Source organism: Podarcis gaigeae, assembly GCF_964106915.1.
Source record: "Podarcis gaigeae genome assembly, chromosome: 7".
Taxonomy (NCBI): domain Eukaryota; kingdom Metazoa; phylum Chordata; class Lepidosauria; order Squamata; family Lacertidae; genus Podarcis; species Podarcis gaigeae.
This window is the reverse complement of record NC_139683.1, coordinates 58,022,413-58,043,819: the sequence shown is the minus strand read 5'-3', so window position 1 is coordinate 58,043,819 and position 21,407 is coordinate 58,022,413. Positions and strand designations below refer to the sequence as shown.

Below are 21,407 nucleotides of genomic sequence, written 5' to 3'. Positions count from 1 at the left end.
ACTAACTGACCAGTCGCCTGACATATAGCTCATTTCTGCCCCCCGCCGCCGCAATAAATGCTGGCTACGCCCGTGATCCAGGAAACCTGTTTATTTAGCACTTTCCCACTACTAACACGTTTGCACGAAGTTTGAAGGAGGTTGCATATGAAGTTCACTTTTGTTTTTAGTATTCTGAGTTCTCTCATAATTTTGCACGCATTTCCCCATCGCTTTCTGATTTTCCTCCCAAAGTGGGTTTGTTGCACAATTTTAATTTGCCAATATGCAACTGAATCCGGTAGCAACAGTTTTGAAGTGGCCTTAGGCAGTGTAGCATAGGAAACTGCTTTCTACTGAGTTGGGCCATATTGTTCAGTATTGTCTGCACCACTGACTGGAGCTGCTTTCCAGGGTTTCAGGCAGGAGTCTCTCCCAGCCTTACCTGAAGATGCCAGGGATTGAATTTCAGTCCTTCTGCCACTAGCTACAGCACTTTCCTCAACACATCCCCTTTAATCCCAAATAATTATGTGATTTGGGCATCCCCCAACTCAGCCCTCCAGATGTTTTGGGACTACAACTCCCATCATCCCTAGCTAATAGGACCAGTGGTCGGGGATGGTGGGAATTGTAGTCCCAAAACATCTGGAGGGCCGAATTTGGGGATGCCTGCTTTAGCATTTCCATCCTTGACATCCATGAAGGCTTATGCCATAAAATCTATTAACAATCTACAGTATTCTAAATGTTCTTTAACCTGTATGGATAATAAAACTAAATAAAGTTCATCTATAATAGACAATACGTTGAAACAAAACTCCAACATAATTATCATTGCAACATAAATGAAATCAGAAAAACATTTAGAACAAATATAGGGAATAATATTATCTAATGCATACTCAGCCCAGGAGGGGATAAAAGCAGCTAGAAAATGTAAAATGACAGGAATACAAATTACATACCCTCAGTGTCTCTGGACATACTGCCCACCAATCACGGACTATGCTGGTGACAATGCCCAAATGACACAAAGACACAGAGGGAGCCAATGAATTCATGATAAGGAGCTCTTCCAGAGTATTTGGGCAGTTGCACCAAAATATCCCTCATCACAGCGGTATGTGGCATTCTGCCAGCATAGTGGGGCTTTAACCAATTCATGTACAGTGGTACCTCGGGTTAAGAACTTAATTCGTTCTGGAGGTCCGTTCTTAACCCGAAACTGTTCTTAACCTGAGGTACCATTTTAGCTAATGGGGTCTCCCACTGCTGCCGCGCCACTGCCGTGCAATTTCTGTTCTCATCCTGAAGCAAAGTTCTTAACCCGAGGTACTATTTCTGGGTTAGCGGAGTCTGTAACCTGAAGCATCTGTAACCTGAAGCGTCTGTAACCCAAGGTACCACTGTAGCGCCTTGGCTGATGGTTCTGCAGTCTAGGGGTGTGCCTTTAATGTTCATGTTATACTGTATTGCCATCTAGTGGAAATTTAAAGGTTGCCAGTATCTTGTGTGTCTGTTACATACTGTACAACCTATTCAAGTTTGGGGACAAACTAAACATTTCCCCTTTACATTGCCTCTTGATTTGAGAGCCATGAACCAGAGTGCATAAACAGAGACGGAACATTTGTATTTCTGTTTTAAGCTTATAAACTGTCGCATCCCAAAAGTTCAGGCTAGACATCGACTGATAAAAACAAACAATTGAAATACATTTGAAATAGAATTCCTCATAACGGACCGTGTGTTTACTAGTAAGTCAAAAATTGTTGGTGTCTTTTCTTATCATTTCTTCACCCTGTTCTTGGAGTTAATCTCCTGGTGGTATTCCATGGACAGACCGACATGCTATGTCATATATGCTTTTTAAAGTGTGACTTTTGTTCTGATCATGCTCTGGATCTCAACTTGGACCCTCTACCAGTTTCCTGCTGAAATCCCTTTATTGCAAACAGCACCTTTGGAAGCAAATAGCTATGCAAGGGGCAATTTTCAGGAGGTCTACCCAATTTCAAGCAGTTCCACCAGCCCTCTACATGTCACCCAACATTGTTCAAAAGTATCCCCAGGCCCTCTAGACTGAGCAACTGTTGCACAAGGCAGGGGAGGGGAGACAAGAAATATTCTTTCCTTGAACTTCCTTCTGCTCCAAACCATTATACAACTGCAGTCACAGAAGCACATTTATTTGTAAGCGTTCCTTATTTGTTTTAATGGGGCATCTCTTCCAAGTAAACTGATTAAGGTGCTCACATGAGCGTTTAAAACTAATTGATTTAGGCCACAAATATCGGAAACCTCCATACCTAAAAACCTTATTGCATTGTAAGGTCTGCAGAAGGGCTGTATGATGGTAGTTCTGTCACCCTCAGAAATGTGGAGAAGAGCAGCATAAGATGTTGGAAGTGCAACAGCAGAGATCATTCAGTGTGTAACTTAAGGGTTAATTCTATTCTTGGTGTTCCTCAACTACCCAAGAGGGTAGGTGGCATGATCTTTTCAGAAGTAAAGATGCTCAGTAAAGTATCACTTGCTTTGATAGGCTGTCTAGCCGTGAGGGAGTTTTCTTCTGGATATCTAAACGAATGTCTCCCTGCTCTCGAGAAGGCCTGTCAAAAAGAAAGCTTAAATTGTATACCATTTTGCTCAGTGTGTTCAATAAACATTTACCACGATTTTCTTCTTGGTCTCTGCATGTTTCAAGTGCCTCTCCTAACACAGGAGAGGCTTTCTCTGTGGCAGCCTCTAAACTGGAATTTCCCACAGAGATGTGTCTAGTATCTTCATTGTACAACTTTTGTCGCACGCTGAAGACACACCAATTCATCCTGGCCTTTGACAATTAAGGCATATTTTGTGGGACTTGCCTCTTTTGCTGAATGTGTACTGTTTTCTTCCATTTGGAACAGCTTTACTACTGTAGTTTTTTATCATTACAATGGTTTTGTTTTTATAACTGTATATTATTATATACTTGTAACCTGTCCTGGGACATGGTGAAAGCTGGGTAAGAAATCTTACAAAGGGTTGGAGTACTAAGATGCTGAGGGTTAAATTCATACCATGCTCTGCTTGTGATGGCATGCTGTCCTGTGGCAAGTGGGCACTTTGCCCTGCAACCTAAAGCTGACAACTTTCCATATTATCACACTCAGCTACAGGTTTCGGAGGGTCGGGGCAAGATGCCCCCCTCAGCACTCCCTTAATTTGGTTTCAGAGGGGCTACATGCCTGCCTACCCATGGTGGTAGCAATGGCAGTGCTGAACAGAACTCCAGGCTGTATTTTTATTTACAGATACATCAGGGTTGGCATTATGTTGACAGTTGCCACCAAGTTCAGGCATGCAACCTGAAGAGCCACTCAGTGAGGCTGCTGTGTCCCTCCAATTTTTGCTGCAGACAGTTTGCCTGGCAGCAGCACTGATCTGGGCCATGTGCCCAGATTCACCAGCAGCACTGCCTTATTAATGCTAGATCTGGCCCTGACATACCCACATTGGAGGCAGGACCACCACAATTAGGAAGACAGCCACAGTGCTAGGGTGTTCAGGTGTGCTGCCCAAAGCGCCATTCAGGCTTGCTGCCATACCACTCTTAGTCTTCGCTGACTGCTCCTGCAGCAACAGCAGTTACACTTGAGCCTCAGCAGTTGGCTGCGTGCTGGTGCCAGGCCTGCATATCACCAAAAAAACAAAAACAAAACACACTTATTGCCAGAAACCCCACGGTCAATGGCATATAGTCCATGGCAGTCATGGTACTACTTGAACCAGGGCTTTTTTCAGCCAGAACTTGATGGAACTCAGTACTAGCACCTCCCAGGTGAGCACCATGGACATTCTAAAAGAATGATGGAGATGTTCGTTGTGAGTTCTGGCACCTCTTTTTCTAGAAAAATAGCACTGACTTGTCTCCTAGGATTAAGCAATACTCTGTCCACTGGATAACATCAATTTTCGAACGATAAAGCCTGGTTGGAAATAGTTTATTTCAACAGAACTTCCTATATTCAATTCTGAAACTTTGTCCTAGATATTGGCTATAATCCCAGGATGGGGGAACACTGTATGGTTATGGAAGTGTCACTACTATCTATTACTCTAATCAAGTGATTCTGTTTTTATGTTCTGGTAAAAAAAAGAGAGAAGAGGGCATTTTGCTTTCCATAACTCTGCATTTTTTTAATGTTGCCTTCTCATGCAAAACAAATTGGCTGACTTCAGTGGGAAACCTCACTGTTTGTTCAAGAGCCTATTGAAGTGCAAACGGTCATAACATCAGAAGTATTAATTTGTTTTGAAACAGATAAACTGAACCCATTCTGATACACAGCAGTAGAGAAAAGAAATATTGAGATTGGCAAAATGTTTAAATGAATGCAGATGTCACAACATGTTTTTATATGTGCCAGACCTTTGTGCTCAGCAGGTTGAAATAAAGTGATGTAACCTGAAACCTTTCTTTTGGATATCTAGGATTAATTATATATGGCAGTTCCCACAAATGAGCCTCTCGTCTAAAATGATTGAAGGGAAATTCTTTCAGTTCTGTAATGAGGGATTCTTTACAAATCCCTCCAAGCTGAGGAAATTAAGAACACTGATTGAATCATAATGGTGCACAATAGGAAACCTTTTCATCAGGTAAAGAAGGAGTGGTTCCATTATTAGGAACACCTGGCCAGCACACATCCATAGCCAGAGGCAAAGTAAAGGGAAAATAAACAGAAATTCAGGCTTCTTACATTAAAGTTATCATATTGCTTATTTCCAATCTACAAATTTTAACTAAGTGATTGTGGAACTCACACAAGCAATACATCTGTGGTTTCCAAATATTTGTGAAAAGATCTCAGCTGACCTATTTATTGTTTCTCCTGTCCTGATTTGTTTGCAGGGAGGTTTCAGTCACATCGAAACAAGTGTAACCCCACACTTTCCAGTGCATTTCCCAGACACTTTCCTTACTGCAAGAAGTCTGCTCTTTTTAACCCAAATTATCTACAATTTTTGTTTAACCCGCAAGAAAGAAGGGCTTTTTCACTGGATAGGTTCAATTCTAATCCTTCTAACCTTCTTTGGGGTAGGTTGGCGGGTATGGCAAAAGGAGATAGGATCTGCCCATGTGATGCCCACCTGGTGTAAACTCTAGCTCACATGGCCCTTATATGTAAAATGTATGATGATCTCCGCCAACAATTTTTAGACCATCTATGTATCCCAATATGGAAACCAGAGAGAGAGGTCATAAGCTTCCTATTACAGGGGAGAGATCAGGAGCTCACGAAGACAATAGCTAAGTTCCTCTATTTGATTTTTTGCTGCCGAAATACGCTACAGGACCCTGCCCTTGCTGGAGACCCATAGAGGTGAAATAAGAGTGCTTGCCACCTTTTCTTCCCTTTGGCAAATTACTTGTCTATCAGGCCATCAGGTCTTTCCCCAGGCTATGCCCTCTCTCCCCCTAAACTATTCTGCAACATGTAGTACATAACTGACTTCCCATGGTAAGTGTAAGGTTGTCAGGCTGGTGGTAGAGTGATGATTGTGCACTGTTTTTGTGTTATGCCAGGCAACCCACAGCAGCCATGTGATGTTATGCCAAGATCCCCTATAACAGCCAGTTTGTGAATGACGCCCACATGACTTTCTCACATTCAAAATGGGCCCACTGGTCCAAAAAGGTTGGGCTTTTAGTTTGGTTTTCAACCTTTCGTTTTTATTTTTTTACTCCATCTTCCCTGATGAAATGCCTGTTCCCATAGAAAACAATTCAGGGATCTGGGATTTGTGTAGCTGTGATGGGGAAGCAGCGTGTCAACAAGAAACCCAGCATAGATATAGGAGCTCATGCTCTTCCTCACTCGGTTCATACAAAAACGTGATTTTCTCCTGAGATTGTAAACATTTAAAACAAAAGTTCTATTATTCTGATGCAGGTATGGAACCCATTTACTTGGGAGTAAGCCCTGCTGAAATGACTGAGGACTAACTGCAATCCACTGCCACTTACTTCTGAGCAATTATGCACAGGATTGCAGTCAGCTCAATGGGGCTTTCAGGAAAGCATGATAGCTCCCTGTACTCAGGAGTAAGCCCCACTGAACTCAGCAGAGCTTAGGTTTGTGGCTATAAGCCACGCTCTCCTTTGCTCCGCCTTAGACGGCCTCCCACTGCCCCCACTTTAAAAAAACAACAACCCAACCCCAAAGCTCCTCCCAACAGCTTGTTGTGCCGCTAACGCGCGCGGGTGGTGGGGCGGCTCAAAGGAAACGCCGGAAGCAACCATTGGCTGCGGCTTCGCCCCAACCCCCCGAACGTGATTGGCTAGAAACTGTTCGCCGGAGGACAGGGTACTGGCGGAGAGCCCGCCTGACGCAACGACGTTCGCCCACCCACCCGACGCTGCGATATATTTTTACGGCTGCGCGCGCGAGAGAGCGAAAGGCTTTTCCTTGTTCAAGCGAGCGCGCGGGATTAACGTGCGAGGGGAAAAAAAAGGCGGGCAGCGGTGGCTGCCGGGAGTCTTGGTCGCGCGGGCAGCTGAGCGAGCATCGAAGCGGGTGAGTCCAGGGGTGAGAGAGTCGTTATCCTGAGGGGCCACACGCACGCACCCCTCCACCGACGCTGGGAACTGTAGCTCGTGAAGGGTGGTGGGAGTTGTAGCTCGGTGGGGGGGGGGCGACTACAGTTCCCAGGTTGTGGTGGCGATGTGGGGTGAAGGTGCTTTAAGTATATGGTGATATCAGCCATTTCTAAAGCAGAGAAGGCTCCCCCCACCCGTTCTTCACAGAGGGGCTAGTGCTCGTGGTGCTGTGGCTTGTGCTTGGTTATTATCGTTTGAGAACCTCGCCTGCATCTTTGACCCGACTCGACACGTGAAGGAGCTTCCCCACATACTTGTTTGAAACGAGAAGGGACCCCAAGCTCAGCAATGCAACTTTGGGGGCAGTTTGGAAGTCTGCGCCTTTCCACGTGGAAGACCTTTTTCTTGCTTTTGGTGAGGGAGCACAGCCAGAGGCCCTCAGTATTCATTGACATACACAGGGTGAACATGCACATTTCCTTTTTGGAGCTACCTTTCAGAACAGGCCGAGCTCCTGCTGAAAGGAATCTGGTGTGGCTGCGAGAGGCACACAAGTTATCTTTTCATGGGTTTGGCAAGGACTACTTGATTATTTTTTAAAAATACCTACAGCTGCATATGATATTGCCGGCTTGCCATGTCTGAAGGGAAAGCTACAGATGCTAAACTGTATGTGGGCTGCTTTAACATTTTCCTGAGTTATTTCCTATTATAAGAATAGTGGTCTTGGTACCAAATGCAGCACTTACCTAGCCTGCACTTAAAAAACCCATATTCCAGCTGTTCAAGTGCTCTGGATATTTTCACGAACTGACAGCCACATAAACTACTACTGATAAATGTTTAAGAACAGATTCGGTTTAAGAATGGACTTCAGGAATGGATTAAGTTCGTAAACCGAGGTACCACTATATTAGCTTCAGAAGGAAGGAATATGTGCTGTTTGGGTGTGATTAGAAATTGCCTTCATTCTTGCCTTCATAAATCCTCTTCAGGGATTTAACTGCAATATTAAAAGTTGAATTAGGTTGTGGCCAGGTCAGAATTGTCTATTGCCTTGTCTCTCTTTTAGAGGATAAAATAACATTAAAGGTGCACATTTGAGAGCATTTATTGAAGATAAACTACTACTTGCTATGTTTTAACCATCCTTTACTGTTAGTTTGCCTTCTTATTCTTGCAGGTGCAGTGGAGATTGTGCATATGAAACCAGTAGTGGTAAATAAAGTGGAAGAGGATAGCATAGGAATAAAACTCTGTAATCATGATTGCAATTTGTCTTTAGTGCTTTGGAACATTGAAATGCTAAACGAAATGGAGACATGTAAAATCACTGTAGTTAGAACATAAGATCTTTGAATAATGGACCAGCTTTGCTACTTCTGGAATGTTTAGAGGTCCTTTCCATAGGATAGTTCTAGCACTTTGCCCATGTTTAACACATTACTTCCATATACAAGTTTGCTATTTTGACATTGTAAAAAGATGGTCCCAGTTGGTGATAATACAGGCTCAGGGTTATGCTGTAACACAAAGAGTCCTAATACTCATTGCCTTCCGACTCAGAAATGTGGTCGGCTAAACTGTGAGATTTATGTATGTGCATTTTTCAAAATATATAAGCAATAAAACCTTTGCCATGTAAAGCTGAGGCATCACAGGGCTATCATAAGGACACATTTCTTAGCTCAGATTAATCATTCTAGCATTATAACAATCAGCTGGAATGGAAATATGGTGTCTCTGCTTTCCTTTTCTCCCATGCCTCAGTTTAGTCATATGGAGTAGCCGCTTGTGATATTGAAATTGCTGGTCCTGCTATTATGACTGGAAGTTATAAGGTGTTAATGTGAACTTCAAAGTTAGGAAAAAATATCTCTTCTGATATTCGCTTGGTAGATGAAAACTGCTGTTAGCGAACCATAACTCTGAGCGCTATGCAGATGATTGTAAGCTCAGATGGCTTTATGGCTTTTAAACCCAGAGTTAAACGGAGGTTTGAAACTGCTTTCAGGAATTGGGAGAGAACCATCCAGACCTAATGTATGAACTCTTTTGATTTGTGGCTGCACTGGACATCCCTGCTTACTTTAATGTGCTGCTTGTACATTTTATGCCCAAATAGGACTACTTGAAAGCAGACAATGAATTCTAGGATGAAACAGAAACTGGATGTTGAGAAGCCCCTTGCTACCAAGGTAATATTGATACTTGCCAAGGTGTAATGACAAGTGGTGATGTGTATACAGCACTATTTTCATAGAGTTCATAGATAATAAGCTTGTACTTCTTTTTATAAATAGACCAAGACTAAAGATCTGTTCAGTAGGTTTAGGCTTCAAACTAATCACATGATTCCTACAGCATAGAAGCCCTTATCATATGTTACTTGCAATATGTATTCAAAATTGTTTTCAGAACTGTATAGATCAAATATTGCTGAGAACAGGCTTCCCCAACCTCAGCCCTCCAGATGTTTTGAGACTACAATTCCCATCATCCCTGACCACTGGTCCTGCTAGCTAGGGATCATGGGAATTGTAGGCCAAAAACATCTGGAGGGCTGAGGTTGAGGAAGCCTGGTCTAGAACCAACCACAGATACCTCTGCAGCACTACAGTCTATGCTACTGCCTTGCTTATTGTCACCAGGATTTGTGTTTACATATGAGACTGAACCTAATTGAGTTATAACAAGGAAGTTTGATGTACAGTGTACCTCGGTTTATGAACCTAGTCTGTTCCGGAAGTCCATTCTTAAATAGAGGCGTGCTTTCCCTAATGAGGCCTCCCGCCGACGGCGCCCTTCCACCGTTCGGATTCCGTTCTTAGGGACACTATTTCCGGTTTTGCAGAGTTTGTAGACCGAATCATTCTTAAACCGGACTGTTCTTAAACCGATGTACCACTGTACAGTAATGGTGGTAGCCTTGCCAAGGGATTTGAAGGATTCTATGGCAGTGGCTATAAAATGTTGCATTCATAATACTGTTTTTGTTTAATTGGAGAGTGAAAGGTATGCAAATACGGTAAGAGAGGAAGCACCTGTTAATAATAATTAGGTGCTATTCAGATGTTTTGGATAATATGTCTTGGCCAGTACTTAAACGTGTACAGACATTGTGTGTGTCTTGCCCTAGAGCAGTGATTTTCAATCCATGTGCTGTGGCACCGTTGGTTGCCTTAAATGATGGTCAAGGGTGCCACGAGCAACACTGGCCTCTGTTCCTCTTCCCTTCCCCTCCTTCTCTGATGCCCTCACATCTCTGCCTCCTAAAGGCTTGCACAGCTGTTTGTTGCAGCAACCCTGGTTACAAGCTCCCCAGGCTAATGGTGCCTCTGGGGCTGGCTAGGAGCAGCGGCAGAAGCTGCCCAGCGGTCCCCCAATGAGACAGGAGAGGAGGCTGAGGGAGCATTCCACAAGGGAGGGTGTTTGAGAAAGCATGAGAGGCTGCCAGCTCTGCAGGCAAGGGATGACATAACTAGGCTCCTGAGCCCCACAAGGGTGCTGCAGAAAGAATGTATTTGGTCAAGGGAGCCGTGGACTCAAAAAGGTTGAAAACCTCTGTCCTAGTGTCTTAAAATGTGATCTGCTCATAGTTGTGTGCAAAGATCCTAATCCCTCTGAGTGATGGATGTTCTGTGCTTTCAGTTCTACAAGACACATTGCTTGACAGCCAAGCCAACAAAGAGGATCCGTTCCCTATGTTCCTTGTAACTAGTACAAAGTTGCAATACACAGGTGGTTGATTTGCTCATCCCCTTCACATGCTTGGAGGGGCTATAGCTGTGTGGTAAATTGTAAGATTTGTATGCAGAAGGTCCCAGACTTGATTCCAGGTAGGGCTGGAAAAGCTTGCTGTTTGAAACAGTGTGGAGGTGGTAGTCAGTCTAGATACGGGATGTAGCTTGTTACAAGACAGATTGGCATTTCAGAGATGAGACCCATTCTCTCATAGGAGGCTAAGAAGGTGCTTGTAGCATCTTTAAAGCACAATGCAACTACCTTGCACCCGTCTTTTAGCTTGTCTTTGTCACCCTTCACTATAAATGTGTTTGGATCATATTTTGGCCCAGGGAGGCATGTTCTGCTGCACTTCAGGTCATAATTGCTAAAGTGGGAGGAATACTCACCATGGTTTCCATAACAAGCTAATTTGTGGATTCTTACCGAAGAGTGATGCTGCTCATTTTGGTAGAATAAAGGAAACTGAAGAGGGAATCTAAATTGTGTAGCGATAAAGGGGGTTGTTGGGATGTTGGCTTCACACCTATCTGTTCTTGAACCTGCTGCTCACTTCTCTCCCCCTCCCTCCACTTTGCCAACCTCCATAGTTAAATTTGTACTTGCTGTCTGGTTTTGCTGTTCAGAAGGCACTACCTCGTTAAACATAAAATATTAAAAGTAATAGGTTAATCCAAGCAAGTGATAGGCTGCAGTTGTCAGAAATATTCATTGGCTACTTCAACAGCAGTAAGTATTATTTGAAGTGTAGCACAGTGCTGGTTCCCAGAGTACCTGGCACTTGTCCTTTTAGTTCAATAGTAAAGCTAATTGGCAGTAGAAACTTTACCGTGGGAAAGGTGAGCTCTTGCCATGTGAAGTACAGTATGAATCGCTAACTTTCTCACGCTAGTATGACATTATGTTCCTGCTATCCTTGTTTGATTATCTACCATTGTTTGCTATCTCATGGTGGCAGTGTAACATTTTTTTAAAAAAAAGAACTAATGCAGGAAATGGGTATTTACATATGACAAGGAAGGTGATAGACATTCTGTTCCTCCAAAACAATACCCTGGCTGGATCAGTATGTTATGTCTCAGGCAAAGCAACTAGGCACCCAGCACAAATCAAAGGAAATGTGCACTCAAGTAGTTTTTTTGTCATGTAAAAATGTGTGTGTCTCAGGTGCTCTCAATACTCCTTATTGGTGAAATGACATTAAGCAGAAATTCAGGCCTGCAGGTAAGACAAAGTTCAAAAGCCAGTATTTAAGATGCAAAACTTGTGTTTAACATCATGTGAGATCCAGTTTTTGTATAAAGATGACCTGATTTACTGCATGTAACTGAAATGTATGTAACCCTTAAATGTCAATACAAGCTTTCTTGAAAATTTTGAATTGAAAACCTTCAATTCTAGGTGAAGTAGATTCACTGAATGTGTTCTTTTCAAAGCAGGCTTCTACAAGCAATAGTTCTACAAGCAATAAAAATTGCACATCACAGAGACAGACCCTTAAGATGATACAACCATCTATTACAGGTTGTCTTGTTGGAAGGGCAAAGGAGGTATGTACTGCTGCTGGAATGCAGTCTTAGCAATATATTTTTGGAAGCTAGAAAGCTTAAGTGAGCTGACAGTTAAGCTGAAATTTGCCTGTTCTGTTAATTTTCATTGATAATATACAATTAGATTGCTAGTCTACACAGTATAGAGGCTTGCATGCACCAATGGGGTTGAATGTTATGTTGAATGCACCTGAAGATCCATCTTCAGTCATTGAATCCCTAAAACCTTGCATCAGATGACAAGTGGGAATATAGTTTTACGGTTAACTGAGTAGGTGGGAAGAATGGCTTGTTAAGATATGCCTGCTTGTAATTCTCAACTAATAAAACTCTCAGCAGGCCAAATCTTCAATCAAGAGGAAACTTTGGAGTGATCAGCTTACCTCAAAGGCTTCCAAACCAGAAGTTGCTGTTGAAACAGAATACAGAACTGTAAGAGGAGTTCAGGCTTCCGATCTTACAGTAAAAGGTATGTTGCTTCTTAAGAAAAAAAGCAGTGACAATCTTCTAATAAATGCTGAGCCTGGAAGGTATATGTAAACTTAAATTGCCTTGGTGAAAGAGCTCTGCTGGATATGACCCAAATCTATCTAGTCTTGCATGAAGGCAATGGCCTTTCCAGCTGGTATTTAGAAGTATTCTGTCTCTGAATCTGGAGGGTAACATATATGCAACTTGACTAGTAGCCATTGACAGGTTTTATCCTTTATGAATTTGTCTGTTTTCCTTTTATGTTGCTGTGCTGGAACTGTGTAACATATGGTAAATATGAAGAAAATGGACTGGTTGGGTCAAATAGACTAAAAAGGGGATGATAATAGGGCAAAACATTTTCTGCTTCTATTCCTCTCCTCTGCTGCTTTCTTTCCCTCTCGATACTTTGCCAGTGATAAGCAAGTGTGAACCTACAGAAAATAATATGGTAGACACTTCTCAGTGTGGTTGCTCAAATGCACATTCTTGCATGCATAGGTTTTTGTTTCTGCTTTGACAAACTTGGGCGAGTTTGGCAGAATATGGAAAGCACTTAACTGCTGCACTGTATTGAAATGAAGATTCACTTAGTAATAGTGCCACACTACCTTTGCAGATGACATTTGACTTGACACATCCTGTATTGGGGCCCCCAATACTCTTAGCTAGTTGAGCAGGCTTGGTCTAATCAAAAGGAAGCATGGAGATAAGCAGCTTGATAGCAGCAATTCTTACATTTAAGTCTTACATTTCTTACATTTGCTGCTCCTGTCTCTGCTTTAATGTTGTATTTTTGTGTGTGTGGATGGTTTTAGTAACTGTAAGGTGCCTGAGTGTTTCTGCAGTGGAAACGTTGGCTATATATTTTCTTAATACTGTAGTAATATGACTTGAGTGAAAAGTTTGGGAAGGGAGTCCCAGAAATCAAATTTTGAATACATAGTTTGCAGTCCTAGAAACATAGGAAGCTGTCTGAGTCAGGCCATTGGTCCATCAGGTTCCATATTGTTCCATCAAGTTCCACTGACTGACAGCAGTTTCCCTGGGCTTCTGATGGGAGATTCCAAGCCCTACCTGGAGATTTCAAGGATTGAACCTTCAACTGTGTGCATGTAAAGTTCCACTGACTGACAGCAGTTTCCCTGGGCTTCTGATGGGAGATTCCAAGCCCTACCTGGAGATTTCAAGGATTGAACCTTCAACTGTGTGCATGTAAAGCATGAGCCACAGTCTTTGTTGTTGCATTTGTATGCCACAGTAAGCTATAGCTAATGGCTTGTCATGAATGTACAGTGGGAGCAATCAGTGATGCTCCTTGCTTATAAGGCATTATGTCTGAACTGGGGATTGCATTTTTTCATTCTGAACAAACTACATTGTAAAGCCAACATTTGCTCTGGCCATTTGTGGTTAATTTGAGCAAATAAAGCATAAACTGGTTCAGACAGAATGCAAAAACCAAGGATCATGGCTTATTGCTCACACTAGGAGGAGCAAGCAGAACCTGTCTGCATGTTCACTGTAAACCATTAACAGTGGTTTTCTATGATGTGCACACGGGGACTTTAAAATCCTTAATTTCTTTGCAGGCAATCCTTCATCTCGGTATTGGAAGGAATTGGCTGAGGAAAGGAGGAAAGCTCTGTATGAGGTGTTGCAAGAAAATGAAAAGGTAATTTTATGTAGTATCAGCAAAAGTATCAGATTTTCACTACCATTGATGCTTAAACTCTGTCTGCTTTCCCCCCTAGCTCCATAAGGAAATTGAATTAAAAGATGGTGAAATTGCTCATCTAAAAGAAGAAAATGAAGAGCTTGCAGAGCTAGCCAGCCATGTACAATATATGGCAAATATGATTGAGGTAAGCTACAGTGATGGTAAACAGCAATATTCTCAAACTGTATTCTGCATCTTGTCTAATCTTGCACAAGGGATTGTTACCATCTATTATTGGGGCTACTTTGCAAAAACAGAGTAAATGGTGAAATAATGTGGGTGGTGGAACATATGCTCAAGTGCCCTGTTGATAAACCCAGACAAAATGTGTTATTTTGATCGATCTCACAAAGATCTTGTGCAGGGATCCGCAACCTTTTTCAGCTGTAGGCTGGTCCGCCATCCCTCAGACCATGTGGTGGGCCGGACTATATTTTTTGGGGGGAAATGAACCAATTCCTATGTCCCACAAATAACCCAGAGATGCATTTTAAATAAAAACACACATTCTACTCATGTAAAAACACGCTGCTTCCCGGACCATCTGTGGGTCGGATTGAGCAGACGATTGGGCCGCATCCGGCCCCCAGGCCTTAGGTTGCCTACCCCTAATCTTGTGCATCCTGATCTAAAGTCTAAAAGCAGGATATCTTGGAACATGAATCCTTTTCTTGGTTTGTGCTTTTTTCACCATTATAATAACATTATGCTTATAAAATATCTCTTGGAGAAGATGCTTCTGATAAACAGTGGTTCAAAGTGCTTTGCCATCTTGTGTAAGAAGTCTAATCTGGTGTTGATATAAAAGCAAAATGTCAAATGTGAATTGTATTGTGTTCTACTTAGCTTTCCCCTTTTTAAATGTAGGCACCAGTTTTTAGGTCATATATTTCAGCTGATAACCTAACAGCTGATACTTGTAGCTTGTACACAAGTAACATCAGTGTTGGGGTCTGTGCTTTGCAGAGATCTTGTCTAATCTGAAGTTTGGAGGTCATGTGCTAGGACTCTCCCAGCCTTGCCTCAAAATTATTTTCTGAGGTAGTTTCTAGAGAAAGTGACTATAAAGTCAAAATTGAATATACTGTACACTTCTCTGCAGGTTAAAGTTGTATATCCAAAAATAAAATGTAGGATTCTGTGACTGTTAGACCTGGTTGAGACAATGTGAACTTTTTTTACTTCATCTCAACCAGGTCTAACAGCACAGAATCCTGTATTTTATGTCAGTCATTCACATCTTGTCTCTGCAACATCTCCCTTCCCTCCCACCCCCGAAGATTTGCAGTAAGATACTTCTTTCCGCCATGTAAGATAATGTTATTAGGAGAATGTGCAAGGTGCTTTGCAAATTGTTGTATAAAGCATGTAGTGATGGTGTAATATCTCTAAAAAAAGTTAACTGCTGTATAATATATTACTTGGCTTCAAAAGCTAAATTCTACCACTGTTCTGACAGTATCACTAATGTCTCATCATACCTCTCTAGCGACTAACTGGACAGGCACCAGAAAGTCTAGAGACACTGAAAAATCTAGACCTGGAAGAAATTGCAAATGAGGAAAGTGATTCTACTGAGGAGGATTTAGATGGAGAAATTGAAGGGGAACCTTCACAGCTCTCGAGGAATTCTACAGATCTGCAGACAAATGAAACAAGTAATCTCTGAAAGTATTGGGCCTCTGAAAGGGAAAATGAACTGCCCGTGTGTCATGTCTGGGGTGGGGAAGAGTAGAATCCTTTGAAATCTAAAGATTCACTTGAAATTTCAAAGGGTGGGTTTTGCAGCGGTGGAAGTATAATGGAAGTGTTAGACTTCATCTGGTTACTTGATTAAATGGGAATACTATGTATTTCAATTTGTAAATAGTTTTTTATTCATGTATGTGGAACTGCCAAATAAATTTCTCTGCACAGATTACACAGTTGTAAAATGCTGTACTTTAGAACATATGTTGCAAGTCTAAGCCAGCTATTTAAGAGGTAATAGACATAGAATAATAGTTCCCACCCCCTTTAAACCTTTGAGTACAGAAGTGTAGTACATATGCTATATGCCAGCCCCAACCAGTAATTTACTTAGTATTTCTGGATACTTCCCTAAACACCATTTACCACCTGGCACTTTTACGGTAAGCTGGATTTCTTAGCTCTACCTGTTAGTGATTCTTTTATCTGTTCTTGGTAGGCTAGAAGCGCTAGCATTAACTTGGCATAGTTTTGCGGCCAGCTAAACCATTCCAACTTAGACAGGGCCTCCAGACTTTTACGTAGCTTTTGGCCACCCACTTCATTAAATAACCTGAGATAAGGGATGTTGTTACAGCAGACAACCGTCATAAGGTAGCAAACCCAGAGCTTCATAGTGATTATATCTAGAGGGTCGTCATCTTCCGGGTCTTCATCTTCATCCAGATAAGCAAGGAGAATTTCCATAAGATGTCTGTCTTTGGCTTCATTTTGGTTTAAGTAGCTTAGGTAGCAAACACCACACAACCCTTTTAATACATAGGTCCTCACTTCCCCAGAAGTATCTGGCATAAGCAAAATATTAATCATATCCTGAATGTATTCTGATGCAAGCAAAGCAGCATTGACACCACCTGTAAAGGAAGACATGGTACTGATTATTTCGCTAATATTCTGGAACACTGCTATGCCTGAATATTTGTCCGTTTTTAATGGCTAATGTAAATTGAGAGATTTCCTAGCCATGAGATGGAGTCCCTTGAATACTGACACTTGAGCTATTAAACATACTTACAATTTTACCGTACATTTACTCAGTCGTATCTAGTGTTGTTTCTACTTGGACTAGGACACAATTAACTTTGGTCTCTTCATTTTAATGGGCCTAGCCCAACTATAACTTAGTTGGACACAATACACTTTTCTCAAACTGGCAGCTGTTGTCTATTTACATGCATACCTGTGTAAGTTAGAAGTCCAATATAGCATGCAGCTGTGGCTCTGTCCTCCAGGGGAAGCTCTGGATCTCTCAGCTCAATGCCGTAGGTTTTGATTTTATGGTGGTGAAAGACAGGGTCTATGAGCTTGATTGCGGGTTCCCTCTCATGCTTGATATGCTTGTTATACCAGGCTGCTAGTTTGCTAAACTTGCTTCCCATATTGCCTGAAGACTTGTTTCAGGAAAAATGTCTTTCTAAAGCTGTATTTCACTCTACCCACAGGAAAGTGTTGGGAGACTGAAGTATTGATTCACGTTTGACTCGCAAGCCCACGCAGCTGGTAACTAGGCAATGAGTGCAGCAAATAGAATGGAAAATGGAGATAGTATGATGTCATACTTACGTAGATTCTTAGCTATCCTATCCTGCGGTTGGTGGTGGGTTAAGCCAATAAGTTATATTTTCACATTTTTTGAAAAGTGAGATTCATCCTTCTGCCCCATGGGTCTAAATTATCTTTGTAAAGAAACTTCTTTCCCTCCACAACTGATACTTTATTGTTGCTCATACCTATTTTCCCTTACCTGTCCAGTGGTGGAGGCTGGCAGATCCAAACACCACCTCTACCACCATCTTCCCAACAAACTGCAGAAGGGCTAGTTCCTCTGCAACGTTTCCGCAGGCAGCCCACTCAGACTTCCAGGTGTACTTGCAGATCTTTGCTGTAGCTTTAAAAACTCAGAAGAGAGGCAGTTTTGCAGTGCTTTCTCCCTAGTGCTGAAACATGTTTTTTGCCAGCTCTTCTGACATACTTATAGGCAAACAAAGCTTGGGTGACAGTGTACGGGATACCTGGACATATTGTCATTTGAGGTTACTTGCTGTTTTTTTCTCAGAACTACCATCTTGATCAAGTTGGAAGTCCAGGTCTAGCACTGGTGGAAGAAATAAGTCGACCAAAGTGAAAACAAGGCTATTTAGTAATTCAAAAATAATCTTTATTATAACTTAAACAGGAGCCGTATATATGAGAAGTACAAATACCACAAACCTAGAAGGCAAATGTAAGCCAAAAATCAATACAAAAGACGACAATGAAAGACTGTAGGCTTGTGGCAGCAATGTGCTGTAAAAACCAGAGCACAATTACTTATTTCACATTTCATAAAAGAGACTTTCCCCCTTCAGTAAAACCTTTGAGTGACTGTACAGCTTTTAATCAGAGAATATTTATAATTTATAATATACAGGTATATACAGTGTTACAACATTAACAATTAAGAATACTGGCTTGCCAATGTATTTTGGCAAAAAGGGGGGGAAAGACTTCTGTTAGATTTATTTTTAAAAAACCAACAATCAGCACTTCACAATCTGTATGTCTCCTAGGAGGAGTGCCCAATGGTTGAAGAGCTATGAGCCACTTCAAACTTTATTGTCTGATGAGGGCTTCAATAAAACACCTTCAAGTTACAACCCATGCATACTAACTTGGGAGTAACCACCATTGCACACTGGGATTTACTTCTAAGAAAACTAGCATCATAGCATGCTGTCTGTCACCTTGATTGTTGCAGATAGGGAGAGTGTGTGAACAACTCAATTTGAAGTAGTCCCAGAGATCTCCACCACTTGTTCTCTTTTACATTGAAATCATTGTAGCTCCCAGCTATAAATGCACAAAACTTCATTCTTTTTTGAAATGTCAAGGAAGGGGAAAGGAAGATTAAATCTCGCTGTTTTCATGTAAAAGTATAATGTGGCCATATTCCCTTTCTGGAAAACACCTGTTTGTTTTATACAACCTGCACGACTGCTTGAGAGTGTTTTTATTTTAAAAAATCATTTGGGATTTATCAGAGCAAGAATGGAAATAGGAAATGAGTCAGAGAATTACTGAAACCTGAAGTTTGCATCCAGCTGTTTCCAGAGTCAGGCCCGTCATCTGAAGATTGTTCATACTAAATGGTGCTACTAAGAACAAAAACAAGGCAGGAGATACTTGAAGGCAACTGAGGCACAGCACAGATGGGAGTCATAACTGCTGTTAAAAGTCCTACTCAGTTTGCTTTTTCCTTTCCACCGATTTAGAGGAAGCATCACAAATTTTAAACTGATGCAATTATATCCACAGAAAACCCACCATATAATGAGGCATTTAAAATGCCTCATTTATGATTACAAAACTTTTGTTGTATTTGCCGAGGCTGACTGTATGGCAGTGACCTAGTTTCACTCAAAAGCAAAGCAACTGCAATCTTTGACAAATCACTGTTTTCATTATAAGTTACAGAGCGAAGCCAGTAACAGCCCTCAAATTCATTCTTCTTCGAACACCTGTGAATCTTCTTTCAGTTCAGCTACAGCACCGTTGTGGTTAAAGAAGACCAGCCTCTGAAGCTGTTGTGTTAATATGCAGATTAAACTCTTAAAAGGCTGTGGCTACCTCAGTCCCACGTCGTACACCAACCTTAACAAATTCACGAGGGAATTTATCTAGCTGCTCATATGCCAACCGTCCATCTTCTCCTGAGCAGAGAAAAATGAGAGAAGCAAGGCAAATGTTACATGAACGCAGAGGTTCTCCAGGCCACACTTTCAGAATAAAAATATGCTTGTGCCACACCAATTTTTTGAAAATTGATAAATACATTGGAAAACAAAAAGAAACAACTAGCAGTGCTTGATTTATAACATAGAACACAACTACTTTATAACATGATCATGGGACATCCAGAATATATAAAACAATGCAGCTACGTAAGAACATGAATTATTCCTGAAACAGTATACCGATTGTCCTTGAATCTTCCTGCCATGCTTGCCATTCTTTCCTGCCACACCCTTTGAGAACCACTGCATTAAGGGAAGGCTAGGTGCTGTTCAGTGGCTGCAAATTTATGGATTTAAATATTTGTAAAGTTCCACTTTTGCAGACCCCAACAAAGAGGTATATACCATACAAAACAGCTGGAGCAATAAAAGCGTCTATTTAAAAAGCAATAAATGTTGGTTGGGAAAAAGAAATTTGCATTGCAAAGGCCTGTCTGACCAGCATTGCCTTTAGGAGATGCCTAAAAGATGGGCAGGGAGTTCTGCAGAGCAGAGCCTGCCACAGTAAAGGCTCAGTCCCTAATAAAGGCTGACCAAACCTCGGATGTGGAAGAAGTGCCCCATCAGAGGATCACGGTGATTAGATGGAGCATAAGGGATCTTATGGTCTTTAAGGTACTTTGAGCCCAAGGGTTTTTTTTGGGGGGGGGGGCTTTGAGAATTAGCAAAAGAAGCTAGCTCAGAAGCAAATTGGCAACCAGGGCACATCTCAGCAGAGGAGTAAACACATTGCCAGTAACTTGCTCCTGTGAGCTGTTTGGCTGCTGTGTTCTGCACCAGCTACAGCTCCTGAACCAGATGCAAGAGTGGCCCCACATAAAGTGTGCTACAGTAATCAAGTCTTGATGTTACCAATGCGTGGGTCACTGGTCAGGCTACTGTGGTCCAGGAACAGTAACAACGGGCATAGTAGCCAGAGCTTGTAGAAAGCACCCCTAGCCACAGATGACTGCGGACTTGCTCCTTCAGAGGGAGTGCAACGCCAGTCAGAACAGGTGACAGATCTATCTCCCACACGTAGGAGCCACCCACCCACCCCTGTCTTCCTAGGGTCCAAGCTGAGTTCATTGACTGCTCAGTCCAGCCCACCATGGCATCCAGCCACTGATTGAGGGCTTTAACTGCCTCTCCTGATTCAGATGAGTTTGGGAATCACCAGTACTGTGCTAGTGCTTCCTAGTTTCTCTTTGTCATTGCTCTTCTATTGCCCACACCCCACTCTCTGCTTTTGTCCCATTTTTTTCATTAGTTTGCTTTTACTCTCACATTTATTTATTTTTTAATAGAGGAATGGCATAAAGTTAGTCAACCTACCAAGAGAAAGAAGGGTTTCAGAGGCTATCTTCCTGATCTCTTCATTGTCAGACTGGCAAAGCGTGACTAGCATTTTAATACTTTCAGTTGCCTATACCAAAAACAAAAACAAATTAATTATTTTCTATTCTCATTCCAAATGGTTTATGATAATCACCGATTCTCTGTCCAGTTGTTCAAATCTGTGAAACATTTTATGAACTCATCTGGACTTTGCAATTTCTTTGCAGAAGCCCAGAGCTCAAATCCAGAATCCCACATGTGTTGTCTGATGCACCCACAGAGTGCAACAGAGGAGGACTTTTATCCACATATGACTTTCCTCACTACGTAATTTCAGTGGGGACAGCAGAGCCACATGCAAAATGAAATATCGTGTGGATCTGCTCCCTCCATTGGGAGACACCTGATACATTTTGGTAGCGCTTGTGGCACGAAACTGAAGATGCACGAAACAGTCAAGGAAAAGATAAACAGCTCATGTCAGCTGCATCCCTGCAGGAAATGCTGTTGCA

At 42.0% G+C, this 21,407-nt stretch overlaps 3 protein-coding genes and 1 long non-coding RNA gene across 15 annotated transcripts in view; 2 read left to right on the top strand and 2 right to left on the bottom strand.

Annotated features, from left to right (window-relative positions):
* Positions 1-6,393: 6,393 nt before the first annotated feature.
* Positions 6,394-16,830, top strand: GMNN (geminin DNA replication inhibitor). 6 transcript variants are annotated; one of them, XM_083747074.1, is made up of 7 exons: positions 6,394-6,548; positions 8,697-8,769; positions 11,752-11,865; positions 12,205-12,334; positions 13,929-14,011; positions 14,091-14,201; positions 15,546-15,977. In XM_083747074.1, exons 2-7 carry the CDS (start codon positions 8,716-8,718, stop codon positions 15,723-15,725), a joined length of 672 nt encoding a protein of 223 aa, XP_083603200.1. In that variant the 5' UTR covers positions 6,394-6,548; positions 8,697-8,715; the 3' UTR covers positions 15,726-15,977. The 6 variants fall into 6 exon arrangements, with proteins under 6 accessions (XP_083603200.1, XP_083603198.1, XP_083603196.1 ...); XM_083747072.1 differs by having other exon boundaries at positions 6,395-6,548; positions 11,755-11,865; positions 12,202-12,334; positions 15,546-16,830; XM_083747070.1 differs by having other exon boundaries at positions 6,395-6,548; positions 12,202-12,334; positions 15,546-16,830.
* On the bottom strand, positions 15,910-17,305 carry ARMH2 (armadillo like helical domain containing 2). Its single transcript, XM_083747076.1, has 2 exons — positions 16,986-17,305; positions 15,910-16,659 (listed from the first exon to the last, which is right to left on the bottom strand). The coding sequence occupies exons 1-2, from the start codon at positions 17,182-17,184 to the stop codon at positions 16,184-16,186; spliced, it is 675 nt and encodes a 224-aa protein (XP_083603202.1). The 5' UTR covers positions 17,185-17,305; the 3' UTR covers positions 15,910-16,183.
* Positions 17,244-19,283, top strand: LOC310848271. 3 transcript variants are annotated; one of them, XR_014566254.1, is made up of 3 exons: positions 17,244-17,305; positions 17,862-17,926; positions 19,253-19,283. It is a non-coding gene; the product is annotated as an uncharacterized lncRNA (long non-coding RNA). The 3 variants fall into 3 exon arrangements; XR_014566255.1 differs by lacking the exon at positions 17,244-17,305 and adding an exon at positions 17,322-17,444; XR_014566256.1 differs by lacking the exon at positions 17,244-17,305 and adding an exon at positions 17,354-17,402.
* Positions 17,942-21,407, bottom strand: part of RIPOR2 (RHO family interacting cell polarization regulator 2) — a 97,599-nt gene continuing 94,133 nt past the window's right edge. For all 5 annotated transcript variants that reach the window (XR_014566199.1, XM_083746872.1, XM_083746869.1 and 2 more), the window contains 2 exons: positions 20,893-20,983; positions 17,942-19,494 (listed from right to left, as the gene is read on the bottom strand). Coding sequence is in view for 4 of the 5 variants with exons in the window: in XM_083746872.1 (XP_083602998.1) it covers positions 19,394-19,494; positions 20,893-20,983 (192 nt within the window). In the remaining variant the exon portion in view is untranslated. The remainder of the gene's footprint in view (positions 19,495-20,892; positions 20,984-21,407) is intronic.